Here is a 24,010-nt window from a genome sequence, read left to right on the forward strand (position 1 = left end):
CTTAGGGACAAAAATAGAGACCCACTGCCTTGTGGTGCCAAAGCGTTTCTCCAAAGAAGACTTTGACCCTGAATGTGAAGAAAAACAGGTCGTATGCCACGGCATCCGGGAGTGCGAGCCGAGAAATTACTACTTGAACATCGGTGCCAGCACTACACTGGACTGCCAACCGGAAGTTCTGCCTGAACATGCAGAACAAACAATGTTATACAACTGGAAATATATTCCTGGAATCACCATAGATGATGGCATCTTTGAAGATGAAGACGAAATCATCAGCCATCAGCGCACCATTCCGCTTTACAATATCCAGGAGAGTCAGTCTGGGACATATAGGTGCACGATGGAGGACTCCAATGGTCACATGGTGAAGATCATCTACTTTGCCATTCGGGTGATAGACCCCAAACTCTATCCCCTACAGCTCAACAAAATTCCTACCCTGAAGGAAGAATGGCAGAAACAGGGAACAGGGGCAATTCTCAAAGAAAAGCTGCCATTGTTTACCTACAAAATGCAGTTACACATAATCCTTGGAGTTGGAATCGGGGCAAGTGTGCCACTAGCCATCATTTTATGTATCCTGTATCGCTGTTGTAGAAAAAGAAAAAAGTTGGGTGACGAGGAGACTGGGGGAGAAGAGCCAGCAACAGAGCCCTGGGAGACATATTCAGGAGCAACAGAGCCCTGGGCAACATATCCAGGGGCAACATATCCAGAAGCAACAGAGCCAGGGGCAACATATCCAGGGGCAACAGAGCCAGGGGCAACATATCCAGGGGCAACAGAGCCAGGGGCAACATATCCAGAAGCAACAGAGCCAGGGGCAACATATCCAGAAGCAACAGAGCCAGGGGCAACATATCCAGAAGCAACAGAGCCAGGGGCAACATATCCAGAAGCAACAGAGCCAGGGGCAACATATGCGCCGGCAGCCAAGGAGCCAGCAGCAAAGGAGCCAGCAGCAAAGGAGCCAGCAGCAAAGGAGCCAGCAGCAAAGGTGCCAGCACCAAAAGCACCTGCAGCAAAGGTGCCAGAACCAAAAGCGCCTGCAGCAAAGATGCCAGAACCAAAAGCGCCTGCAGCAAAGGTGCCAGAACCAAAAGCGCCTGCAGCAAAGGTGCCAGAACCAAAAGCGCCTGCAGCAAAGGTGCCAGAACCAAAAGCGCCTGCAGCAAAGGTGCCAGAACCAAAAGCGCCTGCAGCAAAGGTGCCAGAACCAAAAGCGCCTGCAGCAAAGGTGCCAGAACCAAAAGCGCCTGCAGCAAAGGTGCCAGAACCAAAAGCGCCTGCAGCAAAGGTGCCAGAACCAAAAGCGCCTGCAGCAAAGGTGCCAGAACCAAAAGCGCCTGCAGCAAAGGTGCCAGAACCAAAAGCGCCTGCAGCAAAGGTGCCAGAACCAAAAGCGCCTGCAGCAAAGGTGCCAGAACCAAAAGCGCCTGCAGCAAAGGTGCCAGAACCAAAAGCGCCTGCAGCAAAGGTGCCAGAACCAAAAGCGCCTGCAGCAAAGGTGCCAGAACCAAAAGGGCCTGCAGCAAAGGTGCCAGAACCAAAAGGGCCTGCAGCAAAGGTGCCAGAACCAAAAGCGCCTGCAGCAAAGGTGCCAGAACCAAAAGCGCCTGCAGCAAAGGTGCCAGAACCAAAAGCGCCTGCAGCAAAGGTGCCAGAACCAAAAGCGCCTGCAGCAAAGGTGCCAGAACCAAAAGCGCCTGCAGCAAAGGTGCCAGAACCAAAAGCGCCTGCAGCAAAGGTGCCAGAACCAAAAGCGCCTGCAGCAAAGGTGCCAGAACCAAAAGCGCCTGCAGCAAAGGTGCCAGAACCAAAAGCGCCTGCAGCAAAGGTGCCAGAACCAAAAGCGCCTGCAGCAAAGGTGCCAGAACCAAAAGCGCCTGCAGCAAAGGTGCCAGAACCAAAAGCGCCTGCAGCAAAGGTGCCAGAACCAAAAGCGCCTGCAGCAAAGGTGCCAGAACCAAAAGCGCCGGCAGCAAAGGTGCCAGAACCAAAAGCGCCTGCAGGAAAGGTGCCAGAACCAAAAGCGCCTGCAGTAAAGGTGCCAGAACCAAAAGCGCCTGCAGCAAAGGTGCCAGCACCAAAAGCGCCTGCAGCAAAGGTGCCAGCACCAATACCGCCTGCAGCAAAGGTGCCAGAACCAAAACCCCCTGCAGCAAAGGTGCCAGCACCAAAACCGCCTGCAGCAAAGGTGCCAGCACCAAAACCGCCTGCAGCAAAGGTGCCAGCACCAAAACCACCTGCAGCAAAAGCGACCGGAGGAGCAGTGCCTAAGAAAGCAGCGTCTGGTGGAAAGAAAGTGAAAAAGCCAGGAAAAAATTAGTCTGAGGGTGTAGGCTGAACAGCCACGGTCATATCTACCCATGTCTGCGTATGCCATAACATCACATTTATCACACCAGTGAAACCAACCAACAGGGCAATTTCCTGTTGCTTGGCAACCAATCAGCGTCAGATTATTAAGGGCTCACACAGGCTGCGAGGGTGCTGTACTGGGGTGGGGGACTGTACTGGGGCACCCTGTACCGGCGGGAGACTGTACTGTTGGGGGGGAATAGACTGGGAGGGGGGGGGGGGGACTACTGGTGCACCCTGTCCCGGCGGGAGACTGTACTGTTGGGGGGGGAATAGACTGGGAGGGGGACTGTACTGGAGCACCCTGTACCGATGGGAGACTGTACTGTTGGGGGGGGGGGGAATAGACTGGGAGGGGGACTGTACTGGAGCACCCTGTACCGACGGGAGACTGTACTGTTGGGGGGGGGGGAATAGACTGGGAGGGGGACTGTACTGGAGCACCCTGTACCGACGGGAGACTGTACTGTTGGGGGGGGGACTGTACTGGGGCCCCTTTAGTGGGAGGGGGGGACTGTACTGGTGCCCCTCCTGTTGGGGGGGCGGTGGGCTGTAATGGGGCCCCTGTAGTGGGGGGTGGGGCTGTAATAAGGCCCCTGTGGTGGTGGTGGGGAGGAGGGGGGGGGGGGTCTATACTGACGCCATTGGAAGCCTGCATGATATGTCAGAGCACTGACACTCCACAACAGGAAGTGTCCGGTAATGTAATGACAGCTGTAGATTTAGGCTATAAGAGATTCGGATTGGTGCCACAAAGTACCTACCATGCACACTTAGTACTTACAATCATCTCTGCGGGGGAGGGGTATGGGGGTCCTGATGAGCAGATCTCTTCACTTGCAGCTTGCTGATCTTTTACTATTCCAGTGCAGCTCTGCACACAGACGCCAGCCCCCTCTAGCGGCCAAACCCTTTATATCAGCGGACCACAACTTCCACAGGTACATGAGACTTCTATATTCTGTGGCTCTGTGAAAAATGAAATCTGCTTCCGGGTTGAAACAATCACTTCCTAGTCGCTTTATTCCCTAGAGCATGCGTGACCCCCACCATGAATGTTCGGGGTTTGTCCCCGTCGTGAGCGCCGCCATCTTGCTGGCTAGAAAACCGCTGTCAAAAAGTATCCGACCATCGGATAGCGTCCGCCCCGTACTGCGCAGGCGCAGCGCTTGCGCAGTACCTAGAAGACTCCGAAAGCGTTCGAAGAACGGCGCCTGCGCACGGCCGTCCGCCTGACTGTAAGCTCGTATCAACTCGGTGGGCGTGTCGTCAAAGTTGGGTGTCCCATCAGCAGCGGGCTGTCTTGATTTCTTCACTTCTCTCCCCGCCCATCATCTTTGCAGTCATTGGTTGTTAGAAACGCCATCATCTTAACGACAGATGACACGCCTCCACAGCGGAGCTGCTCAGCCTCCTAGCTCCGCCTCCTGTCATGAAGTTAAAGCGGTTTGGTACCTAAAAATGAAACTTCATGTTATTAAAATCCCCAGATAGAATACTTACCTAAATGAACCCTGAAAAAAAAAAATATTCTTTACTTACCTTTTATTTCAGATGTTTCTACTGACTTCTGGGTTGTCCTCCCGTGGGAGTAGGCGTGGCTATCGTCCTCGCAATGGTCCCTGGGAAATTTCTAAGCTATTTCCCAAGAATCCATGGGGGAACAATGAAATTGCAAAATCTCGCGAGATTTCGTTAGGAGGCCGGTCACGTGACGAGGGCTTGTCCGAATTTGCCATTTTTAAAGTGGGCAGGCAGCTGTATCTGCCATTACCACCATTGCACACGAGGAAGCAAAACAAAGCACACAAAGGAAACAGCACTTTTTCATTGCTGCTCACTGCTATCACTGAGCATGTGCGAGATGGAGCGGAGCATGCTGGGAGCCGAGCGTCATCGATATACAGGAAGTAAATGCCTGTGGGCTTCAGACGCCCACACTTAAAATGGAAAACGCCAGAGCACTTTTTTAAAAGTCATCCCGAGGAAAAGAATCGTCGCGCCGGGGGTCAAAAAAACGCCGGACGTGGATGCTAAGCGAAGGTAGCAGTCGCCCACCTGTGACACAGGTAAGAAAAAAAAAAAAAAAAGAGCGGAATCCCGCTTTAAAGGGACCGTGAACTTCAAAGGACTAATGGCTGGAGGTAAGATCACGTTGTATGGAGAGATTCAGCTAGTTAATCTTGTCTGATGTTTGTTTCATTGATTGATTGATTGATTGATTGATTTTTGTTATGTACATTTTGCCTATATATCTCTTTTCTTCTAATACATGCAGACAGTTTTGCTGTTCCATATTGCTGGCATGGATTCTGATGAAGCATTAAAAAGCGAAACGTGTTAATCCTGCATGCTCACATTCTGTAAACACAGACTGATTATGTTTCATCTAGGGTCATACCATTTTTAGGTGAATCTTATTTTATTATAACATATACATGAGGTTACATATCATCCAATATTAACCGCTTCCTGTTCGCCGTACAACAATATGTGTCAGCTGAATGACACGTGGGCAAAAGGGTGTACAGGTACGACCTGTAAGAAGCGGCACTGCGGGTCCGCCCGCCGCATTCTCCGTGACCGCGGGTCCCACGGAGAAATGCCTGCAATCATCTCACAGAGAGGTAGAATGAGAAGTGCCTATGTAAAGAAGGCATTTCCCATGTTCTGCCTAGTGATATGACAGAAATCACTGCTCTCTGTCACCGGGAGCAGTGATCGCTGTCATGCGTGTTGAAGCCCACCCCCCCAGTTAGAATCACTCCCTAGGACACACTTAACCCCTTTATCACCCCCCAGTGGGACTCATTTACACAGTAACAGTGTAAAAAATTATATATTTTTTTTAAATAATGTGTAAAAAAAAAAAAATTTTGAAATTCTTTTTTTTTTTGTAAAAAAATATATGTTTGGGCAAAAATACGTTTTTAACCACTTAAGGACCGCCGCCTGTAGATATACGTCGGCACAATGGCACGGACAGGCACAACTACGTACCCGTAAGTGCCTGCCTTCCAGCGAGTGGGGGGTCCAATTCGCTGGCGGCGGTCCGTTTCACTTCAGGAGCGATCCGTGGTGAGTGGGCGGCCGTTGGTTTCTGGCCACCCCCTTGCGATCGCTCCTGGCGAATGATAAGCTTCCCATGCCTGTGTAGTGTAAACAAAGGCAGGAGGAAGTGATGTCACTCTCCTCGAGGCGGTCTTTTTGACCAGACGGCGAGGAGAGAAGACATCACAGTAAGCGCACCAACACTACACTGACACGTAGGTACACATAGGCACACAAATCACTCACAGTCACCCGCCGATCACCCCCTGCCCCTTCTCCCCCCCCCCCCCCCCCAGTCACAGTGTCACTGATTGCAGTAATCATTTATTTACTGATCACTGCATTTAGTGGCAGTTGTGACTGTAAAAAGTGTCAGGGCAGTTAGTGTTAGATCCCTTTAGGTCCAGGGTAGCCCCCCTATCCCCCCATAAAGGTTTAACCCCTTGATTGCCCCCCAGGTAACCCCTTTACTCCATTTTGCCAGTGTCATTAAGGAATTATTTTTCTGATCTGGGCCTTTTCCTCAACATGGGCACACATAAATTCATAACCTTGCCGACGTATTGGTTCATGCATCCAATTGACCATATGCCCATGTTCTCTATCTTCATGTCCAGGAAACGATACGAGCAGATCTTGCGGTTCATGCACTTCAACGACAATTAACTTTGTCGTCCTCGTGGAGACCCTGAATACGATTGGCTCTACAAAATTCGGCCCCTCATAAACCACTTCAACCAACGTTTTGCAGCCTTGTTTATTCCCCATCAAGTTGTCTGCGTTGATGAGTCCCTGATTAAGTTTTATGGTCGCTTGTCATTCAAACAATACATTCCCAACAAGCGTACCAGATACGGGGTCAAGCTCTATAAGTTCTGTGACAGGGCCACAGGCTATACATGGAGCTTTATGGTTTATGAGGGTAAATATAGTTACGTAGAGCCGGAGAACTGCCCTGACTACATAGGAAGCGCTGGCAAGATAGTGTGGAACTTGGTGTCACCCTTATTCGGAAAGGGGTACCACTTGTACGTGGACAATTATTACACCAGCGTGCCACTGTTTAGTCATTTGTTTGATCACCAGATTGGAGCATGTGGCACCGTGCGACCTAATCGCCGGGGCTTTCCCCAGGGGCTTGTAGATTCCCGTCTTAGGCTGGGGGAGAGAGCCTCCTTTAAGTCTAATAATTTGCTCGCTATGAAGTGGAGGGATAATAAGAATGTTTTTGTTCTTACCTCCCTTCGTACAGACATGACAGTCCAAATTTCTACGGCGACTGGTATTGTGGAGAAACCCCTCTGTGTACACGACTATAACAAAAATATGACCAATTGTTGGCGCCGTATCTAGTTGCCCGTAAGGTCAGACACTGGTACAAAAAAGTGTCTGTTTACTTATTTCAGTTGGCTTTGCTGAACGCTCATGTCCTATACAGAGCTTCAGGCGGGACTTTATCCTTTCTTATATTCCAGAAAGAGATTGTCACAGACCTTCTGTATCCAGACGGTTCTGCACCTCACCATTCCCAACCAAATGCAGTAAGCCGGCTGAATGAGAGGCATTTTCCGTATGTCATCCCGAGTACCCCTACCCAACAAACCCCAAAAGAAGATGTCATGTCTGTACCAAGCGCGGATATAGGCGGGACACCCGTTATTATTGTCCCTGCTGTCCTGCCAATCCTGGTGTTTGCATTGGTGAATGTTTTGAACGCTACCACACACTAGTGAAGTTTTAGCGTAGGGTACAGCATTTCACAGGCTAGGCACACTAACACAGAGTCTCCCAAGATGCCATCACATTTTGAGAGACCCGAACCGTTACAGTTGTTACAGTTACAAAAAAAATAAAAATAAAAAAAATAAAAACACAAAAAAATATAAAATATAAAAATATAAAAACCAAACAGTTTTTTTTTTTATTGTTCTCTCTCTCTCTCTATTGTTGCTCTTTTTTACTGTATTCTATTCTGCAATATTTTATTATGTTTTATCATGCTTGCTTTTCAGGTATGTCATTTTATTTATACTTTACTGTTTACTGTGTTTTATTGCTAACCATTTTTTTGTTTTCAGGTGTGCCATTCAGCTACAGCGCGGATTTATTTATCTTGACAGCAACAGTGTTTTCTCCTACGATACATAAAGCCATGACTCCAGTGCTGTAGGAGGTGATTTCACCACCACAGTTAAAAAAATAAAGAGAATATTTGCCAAAGCATGGGGGCAGCAGGGGCGGAGGAGCGATTTTGCTGCTAATGCAGCGTACATACGGTTGAAATTCCAATGGAGGGCTTGCCCGTGGAAAAATTAGACCGTGTGTACTCGGCATAACTTTTTTTGCGGGAGGATGCCCCCATGCTTCGGCATATATATATATATATATATATATATATATATATATATATATATTTTAGGCACAGGTTGCGTTAAAAAATGTACATTTTGATCCATGTATTGGCCAGTCTACTGATTGACTTTGGTACAACCAGCCAGTCAGTTTGTTCCCCAAACTATATATAAACTAAACCGGTCCTGCAATCCCATGATATCGGCACACCGAAGCTGATCTTTCCATCAGCTCCGGGTGCAGCCTTACTAAGGGGAAGGCCTGCACCCGGCTTCACAGTTTGTTTCCTACTGCGCATGCACGAGTCACGCTGCACTTTCTGAATGGTCCCGTTATCTTTTGGGACCTGCGTGTCTTCCAGAGGAAAAAGGGGGGTGGGGTAAGGAGAAGGGGCCGCAAATTGTGTAGATCGCCACATGATTGTGGTGATCTTACGCAGAAGTAAGAGTGGGTACCTGGTTTTGACAGGTATCTGCTCTCCCCTCCACCACTGCCACGTGGCACCTTTGGGGGGGGGGGGGGGGGGGTGAAACAAGTGACTATAAGCCATAATCATCAAAATTAACCACTTAAGGACTGAGCCTCTTTTTTTAGATGTGTTGTTTACAAGTTAAAAACATTTTTTTTGCTAGAAAATTACTTAGAACCCCTAAACATTATACATTTTTTTTCTAACACCCTAGAGAATAAAATGGTGGTCGTTGCAATACTTTCTGTCACACCGCATTTGTGCAGCGGTCTTACAAGCGCACTTTTTTTGGAAAAAAATACACTTTTTTGAATTAAAAAATAAGACAACAGTAATGTTACGCCGAGTAAATTGATACCCAACATGTCACGCTTCAAAATTGCGCCGGCTCGTGGAATGGCGACAAATTTTTACCTTTAAAAATCTCCATAAGCGTTGTTTAAAAAATTCTACCGGTTGCATGTTTAGAGCTACACAGGAGGTCTAGGGCTAGAATTATTTCTCTCACTCTACCGATGGCGGCGATACCTCACATGTGTGGTTTGAAAACCGTTTACGTATGCGGGCACTACTCAAGTATGGGTTCGCTTCTGGACGAGAGCGGAGCGTTTCCTATTTTTTTTTTACCTTTCAATTTTACACTTTAAAAAAATAAAAAAATTGTGTTACTTTTATTCCTATTAAAAGGAATGTAAATGTCCCTTGTAAGAAAAAAAAAGCATGACTGGACCTCTTAAATATGAGATCTGGGGTCAAAAAGACCTCAGATCTCATATTTATACTAAAATGCAATAAAAAAATTGTCATTAAAAAAACAAAAAGGTCCCTTTAAGAGCTGTGGGCGGAAGTGAGGTTTTGACGTCGCTTCCACCTTGCAATGTCATGGAGACGGGTGGGGGCCATCTTCTCCTTACTCTTCATGCCAAGGAAGGAGGAACATCCGATCGCCTTCACCGCTGCCAACGGCTCCGGTTAAGCCGAGGAGGGCACTGCAGCACGGCGGGAGAGGGGGCCCCTCTCCCACCACCAATAAGTGATTTTGTGGCAAATCCACTGCAGAGACCACTTTTATTTTGAAGCGGACAGCCAGATGAACAAGATGATACTGGGGTTTTGCCAGCACATGGCGGAATATAACTAAATCATATAGTGCTTGCCCTGCTGCGTTCTGCGCAATTTTTTGAAAAAACTTTCATCAAACTATGTGGCCTCAGTTGGCCCTGATGCAGACTTGATGGAAAACGTGAATCTCACGGCCCTTGAAGCTGTTCGTCCTGGCTTGCCCCCCCCCCCAAAGCGCCCGCGAGGTCAGAAACCAATACATGGAGTACTTTGTGGGTAGGGGGGGCCATTGATATGCCAGACAATGTCTGAGAGGCATTTTTTTAAATAAATATTTATTTGAAACTCCAATAATCTTTGTTTTCATTTACTGCTTGGCTTTGTTTTAGGTGTCTCCTAGGTTTTGTTGGTGTGTTTTTTTGGGCCTTTTTCTACAACAGTGCAAACCCAAGTTCAGAGCGAGATGAGGTGACAGTCTCTTCTTCAGATAATCTTATTATGTTGTGGGTCTGCTACACACACACACCTCGTCTTTGTTGATAATGTATGTAGTGCATTACTGACAAAAATATTGCTCATTTTCAGCACCATGGCAGAAATATGTGGGGGTCATGAAAATGGCGTGATTGGGGAAATTTTAACATCACTGTGGGTGTTATTTACTAAAGGCACATCCACTATGCACTACAAGTGCACTGCAAAAGTGCACCTGAAACTGCACTTGGAGTGCAAAGTGGATTTGCCTTTAGTAAATAACACTCATTGCCACAGAAAACAACTACTTTACTACAAATCCTGCTTTTGCACATTGAAAAAGGAAGACACACATTGTTGATCATTTAACTTTTTACTCAAAGCACATTCACATGTGCGTTTCGAAAAGGGTTTTACAACAAACCAACATATTTGGTGTATAGAAAACATTATTTTGGGTAACATTTTACAAAATTTGGCGTTTTTGTGTAAACAGGCATGTATCAAAGCATAACATACAGAACACAGGAACTTACAAAGTTCAACTTTGAAAAGTGAAGATAATATCAGACATGAGTATGTACAATCTGTGCTGATATTGCCTTCATCGGGTGGGGTGTCACCCCTGGAAAAGACAAATTTGGAAGATGCACACAAATTGAGAATCATGAAGTGGCCAGTTTCCTCCTGATCCCATGCCTAATGTCAACATTTGCTATCTCCCATCATGGGGTATCAATGTATGTGTTTTGGGGGTGCAATCCCTTCATCTCAGCCACTTTAGTAGCAAGGAAGGGGTTGCACCCACAAAACATGTACATTGATCCCCCATAATGGGAGATAGTACATGTTGACACACGGTGTGCATCTTCCAAATTTGGCTTTTCGGATAAATATAAAAGTGTTTTTGTAAATTTAAAAACAATGCTAGTTAGTTTGGGGTGTTTCAGACTCTCCCCAAAACATCAATGATGTGCTTCATTTTTTGTTTGACATCACTGATGTTTTTCTGTATATTCTCTAAATCGCGATTTCACCCCATTATCTCCCCAATGAGGATCTGGGCACTTTGACTAGTAAAATGCGATTCTTCCTCCACAACATCCACATCACCTAAAAAAAACAAAAAAACACACCATGTATTATAAATATGCAGACATACATTGATTAGCTTACCTGAAGCTGTGGTCTCCGACACTCACCTGTTGTGGTGCCAATTTCACAAATTTTTACAATCTCTCCTTCCTCCTCCTCCTCTGCTTCTGGTGTTGGTATTTCCCCTTCTTTGGGAGGTGTGGGGTCCCTGGTGTCCTCAGACGTCCCGAGTCTTCTCTCCCCTATGAGAATGTAAAAAAGGAATACTTAGCATACAGAGGGCAGAAATACGAATACGAAACATTGCTTGGAAGTGTGGTACAATTGTGTTTTTTGGCAGAGTTCAAAAGGTGAAAACATTATTTTTAACACTTTCTAAAGCAAGAATACTTACCTATTGTGTGAACAAATGTAGTCAAGTGCAAGTTGGCAAAACATCGTTTTTGGAGTGGGCTAACGAACGATGTTTATTACGAACGATTGAACCCATGAACATGTAAGTGGCCATTTTAAACTGTACAACATTAAATCAAAGCACATAGAGCAGTATGCAAGCAATAATAATAATAATAATAATAATAATATGAACACACGACAACTACTTACTTTTTTCAAGAACACGCTTGATCCTTCTGTACTGCTCGTGCTCCCTAAGTTTCAGGTCTGACCAGCGTTTTCTCAGTTGATCCTTGGATCATCGTACCCCAAAATTCCTCTGAAGACTCTTCACAACTTTAGTCATGATCTTGACCTTTCTGATATTTGGGTTTGGGTACGGTCCATACTTCCCATTATAGTCATTCCTCTTCCATATGTCCACCATCTCCAACATCTCTCCAAAATACATATTTGAGGCCTTAAATCTTCTCCTCCGGGATCTCCGCCATGTGCTCTCCCCACTGCGCCGAAAGAGAAGGGGCGGGGAATAGTCTAGAAAGAACGTCAGGGGTGGGCAGAGTTTCATACATGTGCACTGTATATAAAACGCAACACGCGTGTGTCATACGTACGATCTGTGAGCAGAGTGAGGAGCTGACGCGCTGATCGTTCACGTGAAGGTACAATTTTAACTTGATACATCACTAGCTTTTACTGCTTCTAGATAGACCTATGTTGGGACAAGATTAGGAGAGTTTAGCATGACATTATTATTAGGGTTTGTCTTGTGTTGTGCCTTGTGCAGACAAGATGGAAAAAAAAAAAATTTAAAAAATAATAAAAATTAAAAATAAAATAAAAATCTACAACTACATTTTCATTAAAAAATTTTTTATATTATATATATATATATATATATATATATATATATATATATATATATATATATATATATATATATACACACATACATATAATATATACATATACATACACACACACACATTTTACCATTTTGTTTGCTCATTACCTTTTGATAATAATAATAAAAAAAATAGGAATTATCTATTACCATTTACCAGCAAATGAAAGCCCAGTTTCTTCTGAAAGAAGACATGCTGGATGATCCACCCAGATACATGGATGTGATTATATGTCCAGTTCTACAGATATATGACAAAAGGTGGGAAGCTGACTGAGCAGAGATCTGTCCAAACACCTAAAAATGGTTGTGTGACACGTCCCATATACGTGTCGCAAAAAAAACAAAAAAACAAAAACAAACACACAACAAAAAGCCACCACACATACACACTAGGGGAATAAAAAAATAAAAAAATACCCCAACAACCAACCACCACACATACACATATTAGGGAAAATAAATAAATAAAAAAAAATGATATCCAACATATCAAATCATTCCCAGTGGCTCCACCCAAGGGTTGTACAGATTCTCAGACACTCCTCCCAAAATTGAAAAAATAAAAAATGGTTGTGAAACATCCCATATATGCATCACATTCAAAGAAATAATATTACTATCCGAGATATCAATCAGAATTTTCAGTCTCACCTCCCAAAACTAAAAAAAAAAGTGTTGAAATTGCTGCGAGTCTTCCTATACGAGTCCAAAAAAAAGTAAAAAAATAAAATAACAATAAATTGATATATGTTTAGTAGCCAAGCAATCAGTCATCATTTTCAGTTGCTCCGCCCAAAACTGTAAGGATTCTCAGTTACTCCATCCTATTTCTATGTAAATATAAGATTTCAATGTATATATTAAATTTATCTGTGTATATTAGATGTCTCTGAATAAATGTGTGTTCTCCGTGTATATTAGATTTCTATGTATATATTAGATTTCTATGTATATATTAGATTTCTATGTATATATGTGATTTCTATGTATATATGTGAGTTCTATGTATATATGTGAGTTCTCTGTGTATATTTGAAATCTAATATACACAGAGAACTCACATTTATACAAAGACATCTAATATTTACATTGAAATCTAATATTTACATTGAAATCAATGTAAATATTAAATATCTCTGTATAAATGTGAGTTCTCTGTGTATATTAGATTGCTATGTATATATTAGAGTTCAATGTAAATAATAAACCTTGAAATATATACGTTGATAAATCTATGTATATATTAGATCTGTATACTGTATTACTATTTCCATGTATACAGTAAATCTGTATATTAGATTTATACATTCTATTTTACTGTATATATTCAATTTCTCTGTATACATTAGCCATCTCTGTATACATTTCTCTGTATATTAGATATTAGTAGATCCGATTGTTTACAGCCTGGATCTGTCTCCCTGCTTTGCAGACTGGCAGTTATTACCTGATGATGTCATAGAGGGCGGGCGGTTTCCATGGCAACCTGTCAGTTTAAGTAGCATCTGCCGCTGCAGCTCAGTGTCATTTGAGTAGCAGACAGTGCAGAGTAAATACCTGTTTACTGACAGCTCTAGAGAATGAAAATTTTACAGATTTTTCTGATTTTTGCAGCGATTTTCCTGCTTTTTCCTGACAATGTCAAAGCCATCTACATCGAGGAAGCAGAGATGTTAGAGGAGGAACTCGCCAAGAGACACAGGAAAATTCTTGTCAATTCCACAGAATGTGATGTAAATTGCGGCTTAGGGACAAAAATAGAGACCCACTGCCTTGTGGTGCCAAAGCGTTTCTCCAAAGAAGACTTTGACCCTGAATGTGAAGAAAAACAGGTCGTATGCCACGGCATCCGGGAGTGCGAGCCGAGAAATTACTACTTGAACATCGGTGCCAGCACTACACTGGACTGCCAACCGGAAGTTCTGCCTGAACATGCAGAACAAACAATGTTATACAACTGGAAATATATTCCTGGAATCACCATAGATGATGGCATCTTTGAAGATGAAGACGAAATCATCAGCCATCAGCGCACCATTCCGCTTTACAATATCCAGGAGAGTCAGTCTGGGACATATAGGTGCACGATGGAGGACTCCAATGGTCACATGGTGAAGATCATCTACTTTGCCATTCGGGTGATAGACCCCAAACTCTATCCCCTACAGCTCAACAAAATTCCTACCCTGAAGGAAGAATGGCAGAAACAGGGAACAGGGGCAATTCTCAAAGAAAAGCTGCCATTGTTTACCTACAAAATGCAGTTACACATAATCCTTGGAGTTGGAATCGGGGCAAGTGTGCCACTAGCCATCATTTTATGTATCCTGTATCGCTGTTGTAGAAAAAGAAAAAAGCTGGGCGACGAGGAGACTGGGGGAGAAGAGCCAGCAACAGAGCCCTGGGAGACATATTCAGGAGCAACAGAGCCCTGGGCAACATATCCAGGGGCAACAGAGCCAGGGGCAACATATCCAGGGGCAACAGAGCCCTGGGAGACATATCCAGGGGCAACAGTGCCCTGGGCGACATATCCAGGGGCAACAGAGCCAGAGGCAACATATCCAGAAGCAACAGAGCCCTGGGCAACATATCCAGAAGCAACAGAGCCCTGGGCAACAGAGCCAGGGGCAACAGAGCCAGGGGCAACAGAGCCAGGGGCAACATATGCGCCGGCAGCAAAGGTGCCCGAACCAAAACCGCCTGCAGCAAAGGTGCCCGAACCAAAACCGCCTGCAGCAAAGGTGCCCGAACCAAAACCGCCTGCAGCAAAGGTGCCCGAACCAAAACCGCCTGCAGCAAAGGTGCCCGAACCAAAACCGCCTGCAGCAAAGGTGCCCGAACCAAAACCGCCTGCAGCAAAGGTGCCCGAACCAAAACCGCCTGCAGCAAAGGTGCCCGAACCAAAACCGCCTGCAGCAAAGGTGCCCGAACCAAAACCGCCTGCAGCAAAGGTGCCCGAACCAAAACCGCCTGCAGCAAAGGTGCCCGAACCAAAACCGCCTGCAGCAAAGGTGCCCGAACCAAAACCGCCTGCAGCAAAGGTGCCCGAACCAAAACCGCCTGCAGCAAAGGTGCCCGAACCAAAACCGCCTGCAGCAAAGGTGCCCGAACCAAAACCGCCTGCAGCAAAGGTGCCCGAACCAAAACCGCCTGCAGCAAAGGTGCCGGAACCAAAACCGCCTGCAGCAAAGGTGCCGGACCCAAAACCGCCTGCAGCAAAGGTGCCGGAACCAAAACCGCCTGCAGCAAAGGTGCCGGAACCAAAACCGCCTGCAGCAAAGGTGCCGGAACCAAAACCGCCTGCAGCAAAGGTGCCGGTACCAAAACCGCCTGCAGCAAAGGTGCCGGAACCAAAACCGCCTGCAGCAAAGGTGCCGGACCCAAAACCGCCTGCAGCAAAGGTGCCGGACCCAAAACCGCCTGCAGCAAAGGTGCCGGACCCAAAACCGCCTGCAGCAAAGGTGCCGGACCCAAAACCGCCTGCAGCAAAGGTGCCGGACCCAAAACCGCCTGCAGCAAAGGTGCCGGACCCAAAACCGCCTGCAGCAAAGGTGCCGGACCCAAAACCGCCTGCAGCAAAGGTGCCGGACCCAAAACCGCCTGCAGCAAAGGTGCCGGACCCAAAACCGCCTGCAGCAAAGGTGCCGGACCCAAAACCGCCTGCAGCAAAGGTGCCGGAACCAAAACCCCCTGCAGCAAAGGTGCCGGATCCAAAACCCCCTGCAGCAAAGGTGCCGGATCCAAAACCCCCTGCAGCAAAGGTGCCGGAACCAAAACCCCCTGCAGCAAAGGTGCCGGAACCAAAACCCCCTGCAGCAAAGGTGCCGGAACCAAAACCCCCTGCAGCAAAGGTGCCGGAACCAAAACCCCCTGCAGCAAAGGTGCCAGCACCAATACCGCCTGCAGCAAAGGTGCCAGCACCAATACCGCCTGCAGCAAAGGTGCCAGCACCAATACCGCCTGCAGCAAAGGTGCCAGAACCAAAACCCCCTGCAGCAAAGGTGCCAGAACCAAAACCGCCTGCAGCAAAGGTGCCAGAACCAAAACCGCCTGCAGCAAAGGTGCCAGCACCAAACCTGCCTGCAGCAAAGGTGCCAGCACCAAAACCGCCTGCAGCAAAGGTGCCAGCACCAAAACCGCCTGCAGCAAAACCGCCTGCAGCAAAAGCGACCGGAGGAGCAGTGCCTAAGAAAGCAGTGTCTGGTGGAAAGAAAGTGAAAAAGCCAGGAAGAAATTAGTCTGAGGGTGTAGGCTGAACAGCCACGGTCATATCTACCCATGTCTGCGTATGCCATAACATCACATTTATCACACCAGTGAAACCAACCAACAGGGCAATTTCCTGTTGCTTGGCAACCAATCAGCATCAGATTATTAAGGGCTCACACAGGCTGCGAGGGTGCTGTACTGGGGCGGGGGACTGTACTGGGGCACCCTGTACCGGCGGGAGACTGTACTGTTGGGGGGGTAGACTGTACTGGAGCACCCTGTACCGGCGGGAGACTGTACTGTTGGGGGGGGGGGGGATTAGACTGGGAGGGGGCTTTACTGTTGGGGGGGGGGGAATAGAATGGGAGGGGGGGGGGGCGACACTGTACTGCGGCACCCTGTACCGGCAGGAGACTGTACTGTTGGGGGGGAGGGAATAGACTGGGAGGGGGCTGTACTGTTGGGGGGGGGGAGGGAATAGAATGGGAGGGGGGGCGACACTGTACTGCGGCACCCTGTACCGGCGGGACACTGTACTGTTGGGGGGGGGGGGCTATGACTGGGAGGGGGGATTGTACTGGTGCCCCTCCTGTTGGGGGGGTGGCGGGCTGCAATGGGGCCCCTGTAGGGGGGGGGGCTGTAATAAGGCCCTGGTGGTGGTGGTGGGGAGGAGGGGGGGGGTCTATACTGACGCCATTGGAAGCCTGCATGATATGTCAGAGCACTGACACTCCACAACAGGAAGTGTCCGGTAATGTAATGACAGCTGTAGATTTAGGCTATAAGATTCTGATTGGTGCTCCATATCCCTGTAACAGAGGACAAGGCTGGGTGATCTGGTGTACACGGAGCACCCAGGGGCCACAAAGTACCTACCATGCACACTTAGTACTTACAATCATCTCTGCGGGGGAGGGGTATGGGGGTCCTGATGCGCAGATCTCTTCACTTGCAGCTTGCTGATCTTTTACTATTCCAGTGCAGCTCTGCACACAGACGCCAGCCCCCTCTAGCGGCCAAATCCTTTATATCAGCGGACCACAACTTCATAAGGGACATATGAGACTTCTATATTCTGTGGCTCTGTGAAAAATGAAATCTGCTTCCGGGTTGAAACAATCACTTCCTAGTCGCTTTCTAACGCTTTATCCCTAGAGCATGCGTGGCCCCCACCATGAATGTTCGGGGTTTGTCCCCGTCGTGAGCGCCGCCATCTTGCTGGCTAAAAAAAACCTGCGCTGTCAAAAAGCATCCGACCATCGGATAGCGTCCGCCCCGTACTGCGCAGGCGCAGCGCAATACGGAGAAGGAGACTGCGAAAGCGTCCGAAGAACGGCGTCTGCGCACGGGCGTCCGCCTGACTGTAAGCTCGTATCAACTCGGTGGGCGTGTCGTCAAAGTTGGGTGTCCCATCAGCAGCGGGCTGTCTTGATTTCTTCACGTCTCTCCCCGCCCATCATTGGTTGTTAGAAACGCCATCATCTTAACGACAGATGACACGCCTCCACAGCGGAGCTGCTCAGCCTCCTAGCTCCGCCCCCGACTCCGCCTCCTGTCATGAAGTTAAAGGGACCGTGAACTTCATAGGACTAATGGCTGGAGGTAAGATCACGTTGTATGGAGAGATTCAGCTAGTTAATCTTGTCTGATGTTTGTTTGATTGATTGATTTTTGTTATGTACATTTTGCCTATATATCTCTTTACTTCTAATACATGCAGACAGTTTTGCTGTTCCATATTGCTGGCATGGATTCTGATGAAGCATTAAAAAGCGAAACGTGTTAATCCTGCATGCTCACCTTCTGTAAACACAGACTGATTATGTTTCATCTAGGGTCATACCATTTTTAGGTGAATCTTATTTTATTAGAAAGCATATTTATAACATATACATGAGGTTACATATCATCCAATATTAACTGCTTCCTGTTCACTGCACAACAATATGTGTCAGCTGAATGACACACGTGGGCAAAAGGGTGTACTGGTACGTCCTGTAGGAAGCGGCACTGCGGGTCCGCCCGCCGCATTCTCCGTGACCGCGGGTCCCACGGAGAAATGCCTGCAATCATCTCACAGAGAGGTAGAATGAGAAGTGCCTATGTAAAGAAGGCATTTCCCATGTTCTGCCTAGTGATATGACAGAAATCACTGCTCTCTGTCACCGGGAGCAGTGATCGCTGTCATGTGTGTTGAAGCCCACCTTCATCGCCCCCTAGTGGGACTCATTTACACAGTAACACAGTGTGAAAAAAAATAATGTTTAAAAAACATTTTTTGAAAGAAAAAATTTTGGATTTTTTTTTTTTTTTTTTAGAAAAAAAATATATTTTTGGGAAAAAAATACATTTTTAACCACTTAAGGACCGCCGCTTGTAGATATATACGTCAGCACAATGGCACGGACAGGCCATCGCGGAGACCCCGAATACGATCGGCTCTACAAAATTCGGCCCCTCATAAACCACTTCAACCAACGTTTTGGAGCCTTGTTTATTCCCCATCAAGTTGTCTGTGTTGATGAGTCCCTGATTACATTTTCTGGCCGCTTGTCATTCAAACAGTACCAGATACGGGGTCAAGCTCTAAGTTCTGTGACAGGGCCACAGGCTATACATGGAGCTTTATGGTTTATGAGGGAAAAGATAGTCACGTAGAGCCGGAGAACTGCCCTGACTACATAGGAAGCGCTGGCAAGATAGTGTGGAACTTGGTGTCACCCTTATTCGGAAAGGGGTACCAGTTGTACGTGGACAATTATTACACCAGCGTGCCACTGTTTAGTCATTTGTTTGATCATCAGATTGGAGCATGTGGCACCGTGCGACCTAATCACCGGGGCTTTCCCCAGGGGCTTGTAGATTCCCGTCTTAGGCTGGGGGAGAGAGCCTGCTATCGGTGTAATATTATGCCTCCACTTCATAGCGAGCAAATTAAGAATGTTTTTGTTCTTACCTCCCTTCATGCAGACACGACGGTCCAAATTCCTACGGCGACTGGTATTGTGGAGAAACCCCTCTGTGTCCACAAATATAACCAAAATATGACCAATTGTTGGCGCCGTATCTAGTTGCCCGTAAGGCCAGACGCTGGTACAAAAAAGTGTCTGTTTACTTATTTCAGTTGGCATTGCTGAACGCTCATGTCCTATACAGAGCTTCAGGCGGGACTTTATCCTTTCTTATATTCCAGAAAGAGATTGTCACAGACCTTCTGTATCCAGACGGTTCTGCACCTCACCATTCCCAACCAAATGCAGTAAGCCGGCTGAATGAGAGGCATTTTCCATATGTCATCCCGAGTACCCCTACCCAACAAACCCCAAAAGAAGATGTCATGTCTGTACCAAGCGCGGATATAGGCGGGACACCCGTTATTATTGCCCACGCTGTCCTGCCAATCCTGGTGTTTGCATTGGTGAATGTTTTGAACGCTACCACACACTAGTGAAGTTTTAACGTAGGCTAGGACACACTTACACAGAGTCTCCCAAGATGCCATCGCATTTTGAGAGACCCGAACCGTTACAGTTGTTACAGTTACAAAAAAAAAAAAAAAAAAAAAAGTGTTTTTTTTTTTTTTTTTTTTACAAAAAAATCTAAAATATAAAAACCAAACATAGTTGTTTTATTCTCTCTCTATCTCTCTATTGTTGCTCTTTTTTACTGTATTCTATTCTGCAATATTTTATTATGTTTTATCATGCTTGCTTTTCAGGTATGTAATTTTATTTATACTTTACTGTTTACTGTGTTTTATTGCTAACCATTTTTTTGTTTTCAGGTGTGCCATTCAGCTACAGCGCGGATTTATTTATCTTGACAGCAACAGCGTTTTCTCCTACGATACATAAAGCCGTGACTCCAGTGCTGTAGGAGGTGATTTCACCACCACAGTTAAAAAAATAAAGAGAATATTTGCCAAAGCATGGGGGCAGCAGGGGCGGAGGAGCGATTTTGCTCCTAATGCAGCGTACATACGGTTGAAATTCCAATGGAGGGCTTGCCCGTGGAAAAATTAGACCGTGTGTACTCGGCTTAATTTTTTTGCGGGAGGATGCCCCCATGCTTCGGCATATATATTTTAGGCACAGGTTGCGTTAAAAAATGTTTTATTTTTTACTACTGTACATTTTGATCCATGTATTGGCCGGCCAGTCTACTGATTGACTTTGGTACAACCAGCCAGTCAGTTTGTTCCCCAAACTATATATAAGCTATACCGGTCCTGCAATCCTGTGATATTGGCACCCCAAGCTGATCTTTCCATCGGCTCCGGGTGCAGGCCTTACTAAGGGGAAGGCCTGCACCCAGCACTTTCTAAATGGTCCTGTTATCTTCTGGGACCTGCGTGTCTTCCAGAGGAAAAGGGGGGGGGGGGGTGGGGTAAGGAAAAGGGGCTGCAAATTGTGTAGATCGCCACATGATTGTGGTGATCTTACACAGAAGTAAGAGTGGGTACCTGGTTTTGACAGGTATCTGCTCTCCCCTCCACCACTGCCACGTGGCACCTTTCAAGGGGTAAAACAAGTGGAGCTTCCCCTTCTGGGTGGTGGTATTATGACTGTAAGCCATAATCAAAATTAACCACTTAAGGACTGAGCCTCTTTTTTTAGATGTGTTGTTTACAAGTTAAAAACATTTTTTTTGATAGAAAATTACTTAGAACCCCCAAACAGTATACATTTTTTTTCTAACACCCTAGAGAATAAAATGGTGGTCGTTGCCATATTTTCTGTCACACTGTATTTGTGCAGCGGTCTTACAAGTGCACTTTTTTTGGAAAAAAAAAGACACTTTTTTTAAATTAAAAAAAATAAGACAACAGTAATGTTACGCTGACTAAATTGATACCCAACATGTCACGCTTCAAAATTGCGCTAACTCGTGGAATGGCGACAAATTTTTACCTTTAAAAATCTCCATAAGCGATGTTTAAAAAATTCTACCGGTTGCATGTTTTGAGCTACACAGGAGGTCTAGGGCTAGAATTATTTCTCTCACTCTACCAATGGCGGCGATACCTCACATGTGTGGTTTGAAAACCGTTTACGTATGCGGGCACTACTCAAGTATGGGTTCGCTTCTGGACGCGAGCGGAGCGTTTCCTATTTTTTTTTTACCTTTCATTTTTACACTTTAAAAAAATAAAATAAAAAATTGTGTTACTTTTCTTCCTATTAAAAGGAATGTAAATGTCCCTTGTAAGAGAAAAAAAAAAGCATGACAGGACCTCTTAAATATGAGATCTGGGGTCAAAAAGACCTCAGATCTCATATTTACACTAAAATGCAATAAAATGCAAAAAATAAAAAATTGTCATTTAAAAAAAAAAATAAAAATAAAAATGTCCCTTTAAGAGCTGTGGGCGGAAGTGAGGTTTTGACGTCGCTTCCACCTTGCAATGTCATGGAGACGGGTGGGGGCCATCTTCTCCTCACTCTCCATGCCAAGTAAGGAGGAACATCCGATTGCCTTCACCGCTGCCAACGGCTCCGGTTAAGCAGAAGAGGGCACTGCAGCACGGCGGGAGGGGGGGCCCCTCTCCCACCACCAATAAGTGATTTTGTGGCAAATCCACTGCAGAGACCACTTTTATTTTGAAGCGGACAGTCAGATGAACAAGATGATACTGGGGTTTTGCCAGCACATGGCGGAATATAACTAAATCATATAATGCTTGCCCTGCTGCGTTCTGCGCAATTTTTTGAAAAAACATTCATCAAACTTTGTGGCCTCAGTTGGCCCTGATGCAGACTTGATGGAAAATGTGAACCTCACGGCCCTTGAAGCCGTTTGTCCTGGCTTGCCCCCCCCCCCCCCCCAAAGCGCCCGCGAGGTCAGAAACCAACACACGGAGTACTTTGTGGGTAGGGGGGCCATTGATATGCCAGACAATGTCCGAGAGGCATTTTTTTAAATAAATATTTATTTGAAACTCCAATAATCTTTGTTTTCATTTACTGCTTGGCTTTGTTTTAGGTGTCTCCTAGGTTTTGTTGATATGTTTTTTTTGGGACTTTTTCTACAACAGTGCAAACCCAATTTCAGAGCGAGATGAGGTGACAGTCTCTTCTTCAGATAATCTTATGTTGTGGGTCTGCTACACACACACACCTCGTCTTTGTTGATAATGTATGTAGTGTATTACTGACAAAAATATTGCTCATTTTCAGCATCATGGCAGAAATATGTGGGTTCATGAAAATGGCGTGATTGGGGAAATGTTAACATCACTGTGGGTGTTATTTACTAAAGGCACATCCACTATGCACTACAAGTGCACTGCAAAAGTGCACCTGAAACTGCACTTGGAGTGCAAAGTGTATTTGCCTTTAGTAAATAACACTCATTGCCACAGAAAACAACTACTTTACTACAAATACTGCTTTTGCACATTGAAAAAAGGAAGCCACACATTGTTGATAATTTAACTTTTTACTCAAAGCACATTCACATGTGCGTTTAGAAAAGGGTTTTACAACAAACCAACATATTTGGTGTATAGAAAACATGATTTTGGGTAACATATTACAAACTTGGCATTTTTGTGTAAACAGGCATGTATCAAAGCATAACATACAGAACACAGGAACTTACAAAGTTCAACTTTGAAAAGTGAAGATAATATCAGACATCAGTATGTACAAAATAAGCTGATATTGCCTTCATTGGATGGGGTGTCACCCCTGGAAAAGCCAAATTTGGAAGATGCACACAAATTGAGAATCATAAAGTGGCCAGTTTTCTCCTGATCTCATGCCCAATGCCAACATGTGCTATCTTCCATCATGGGGTATCAATGTACGTGTTTTGGGGGTGCAACGCCTTCATCTCAGCCACTTTAGTAGCAAGGAAGGGGTTGCACCCACAAAACATGTACATTGATCCCCCATGATGGGAGATAGTACATGTTGACACACGGTGTGCATCTTCCAAATTTGGCTTTTCGAAAAAATATAAAAGTGTTTTTGTAAATTTAAAAACAATGCTAGCTAGTTTGGGGTGTTTCAGACTCTCCCCAAAACATCAATGATGTGCTTCATTTTTTTGTTGAACATCACTAATGTTTTTCTGTATATTCTCTAAATCGTGATTGCACCCCATTATCTCCCCAATGAGGATCTGGGCACTTTCACTGGTAAAATGCGATTCTTCCTCCACAACATCCACATCACCTAAAAAAAAAAAAAAAAAAAAACCCCAAAAAAACAAACAAACAAAAAAACAACACACCATGTATTATATAAATATGCAGACATACATTGATTAGCTTACCTGAAGCTGTGGTCTCCGACACTCACCTGTTGTGGTGCCAATTTCACAAATTTCGACAATCTCTCCTTCCTCCTCTGCCTCTGGTGTTGGCATTTCCCCTTCTTTGGGAGGTGTGGGGTCCCTGGTGTCCTCAGACGTCCCGAGTCTTCTCTCCCCTATGAGAATGTAAAAAAGGAATACTTAGCATACAGAGGACAGAAATAGGAATATGAAACATTGCTTGGAAGAAGTGTGGTACAATTGTGTTTTTTGGCAGAATTCAAAAGGTGAAAACATTATTTTTAACACTTTCTAAAGCAAGAATACTTACCTATTGTGTGAACAAATGTAGTCAAGTGCAAGTTGGCAAA

General features: G+C 45.6%; 1 protein-coding gene across 1 annotated transcript in view; it reads right to left on the bottom strand.

The window, feature by feature from the left end:
* The window catches only part of NT5C3B (5'-nucleotidase, cytosolic IIIB), a 62,245-nt gene extending 44,421 nt beyond the window's left edge, over positions 1–17,824 (bottom strand). The window contains exon 1 of the mRNA XM_077459944.1: positions 17,279–17,824. Within this exon, the coding sequence (XP_077316070.1) occupies positions 17,279–17,284 (6 nt within the window). The 5' untranslated portion in view covers positions 17,285–17,824. The remainder of the gene's footprint in view (positions 1–17,278) is intronic.
* Positions 17,825–24,010: the final 6,186 nt, after the last annotated feature.

The sequence above is a fragment of the Lithobates pipiens genome, unplaced genomic scaffold (genome assembly GCF_037356315.1).
Source record: "Lithobates pipiens isolate NorthernLeopardFrog02 unplaced genomic scaffold, aLitPip1_a1.2 Scaffold_28, whole genome shotgun sequence".
In the NCBI taxonomy this organism is placed as follows: domain Eukaryota; kingdom Metazoa; phylum Chordata; class Amphibia; order Anura; family Ranidae; genus Lithobates; species Lithobates pipiens.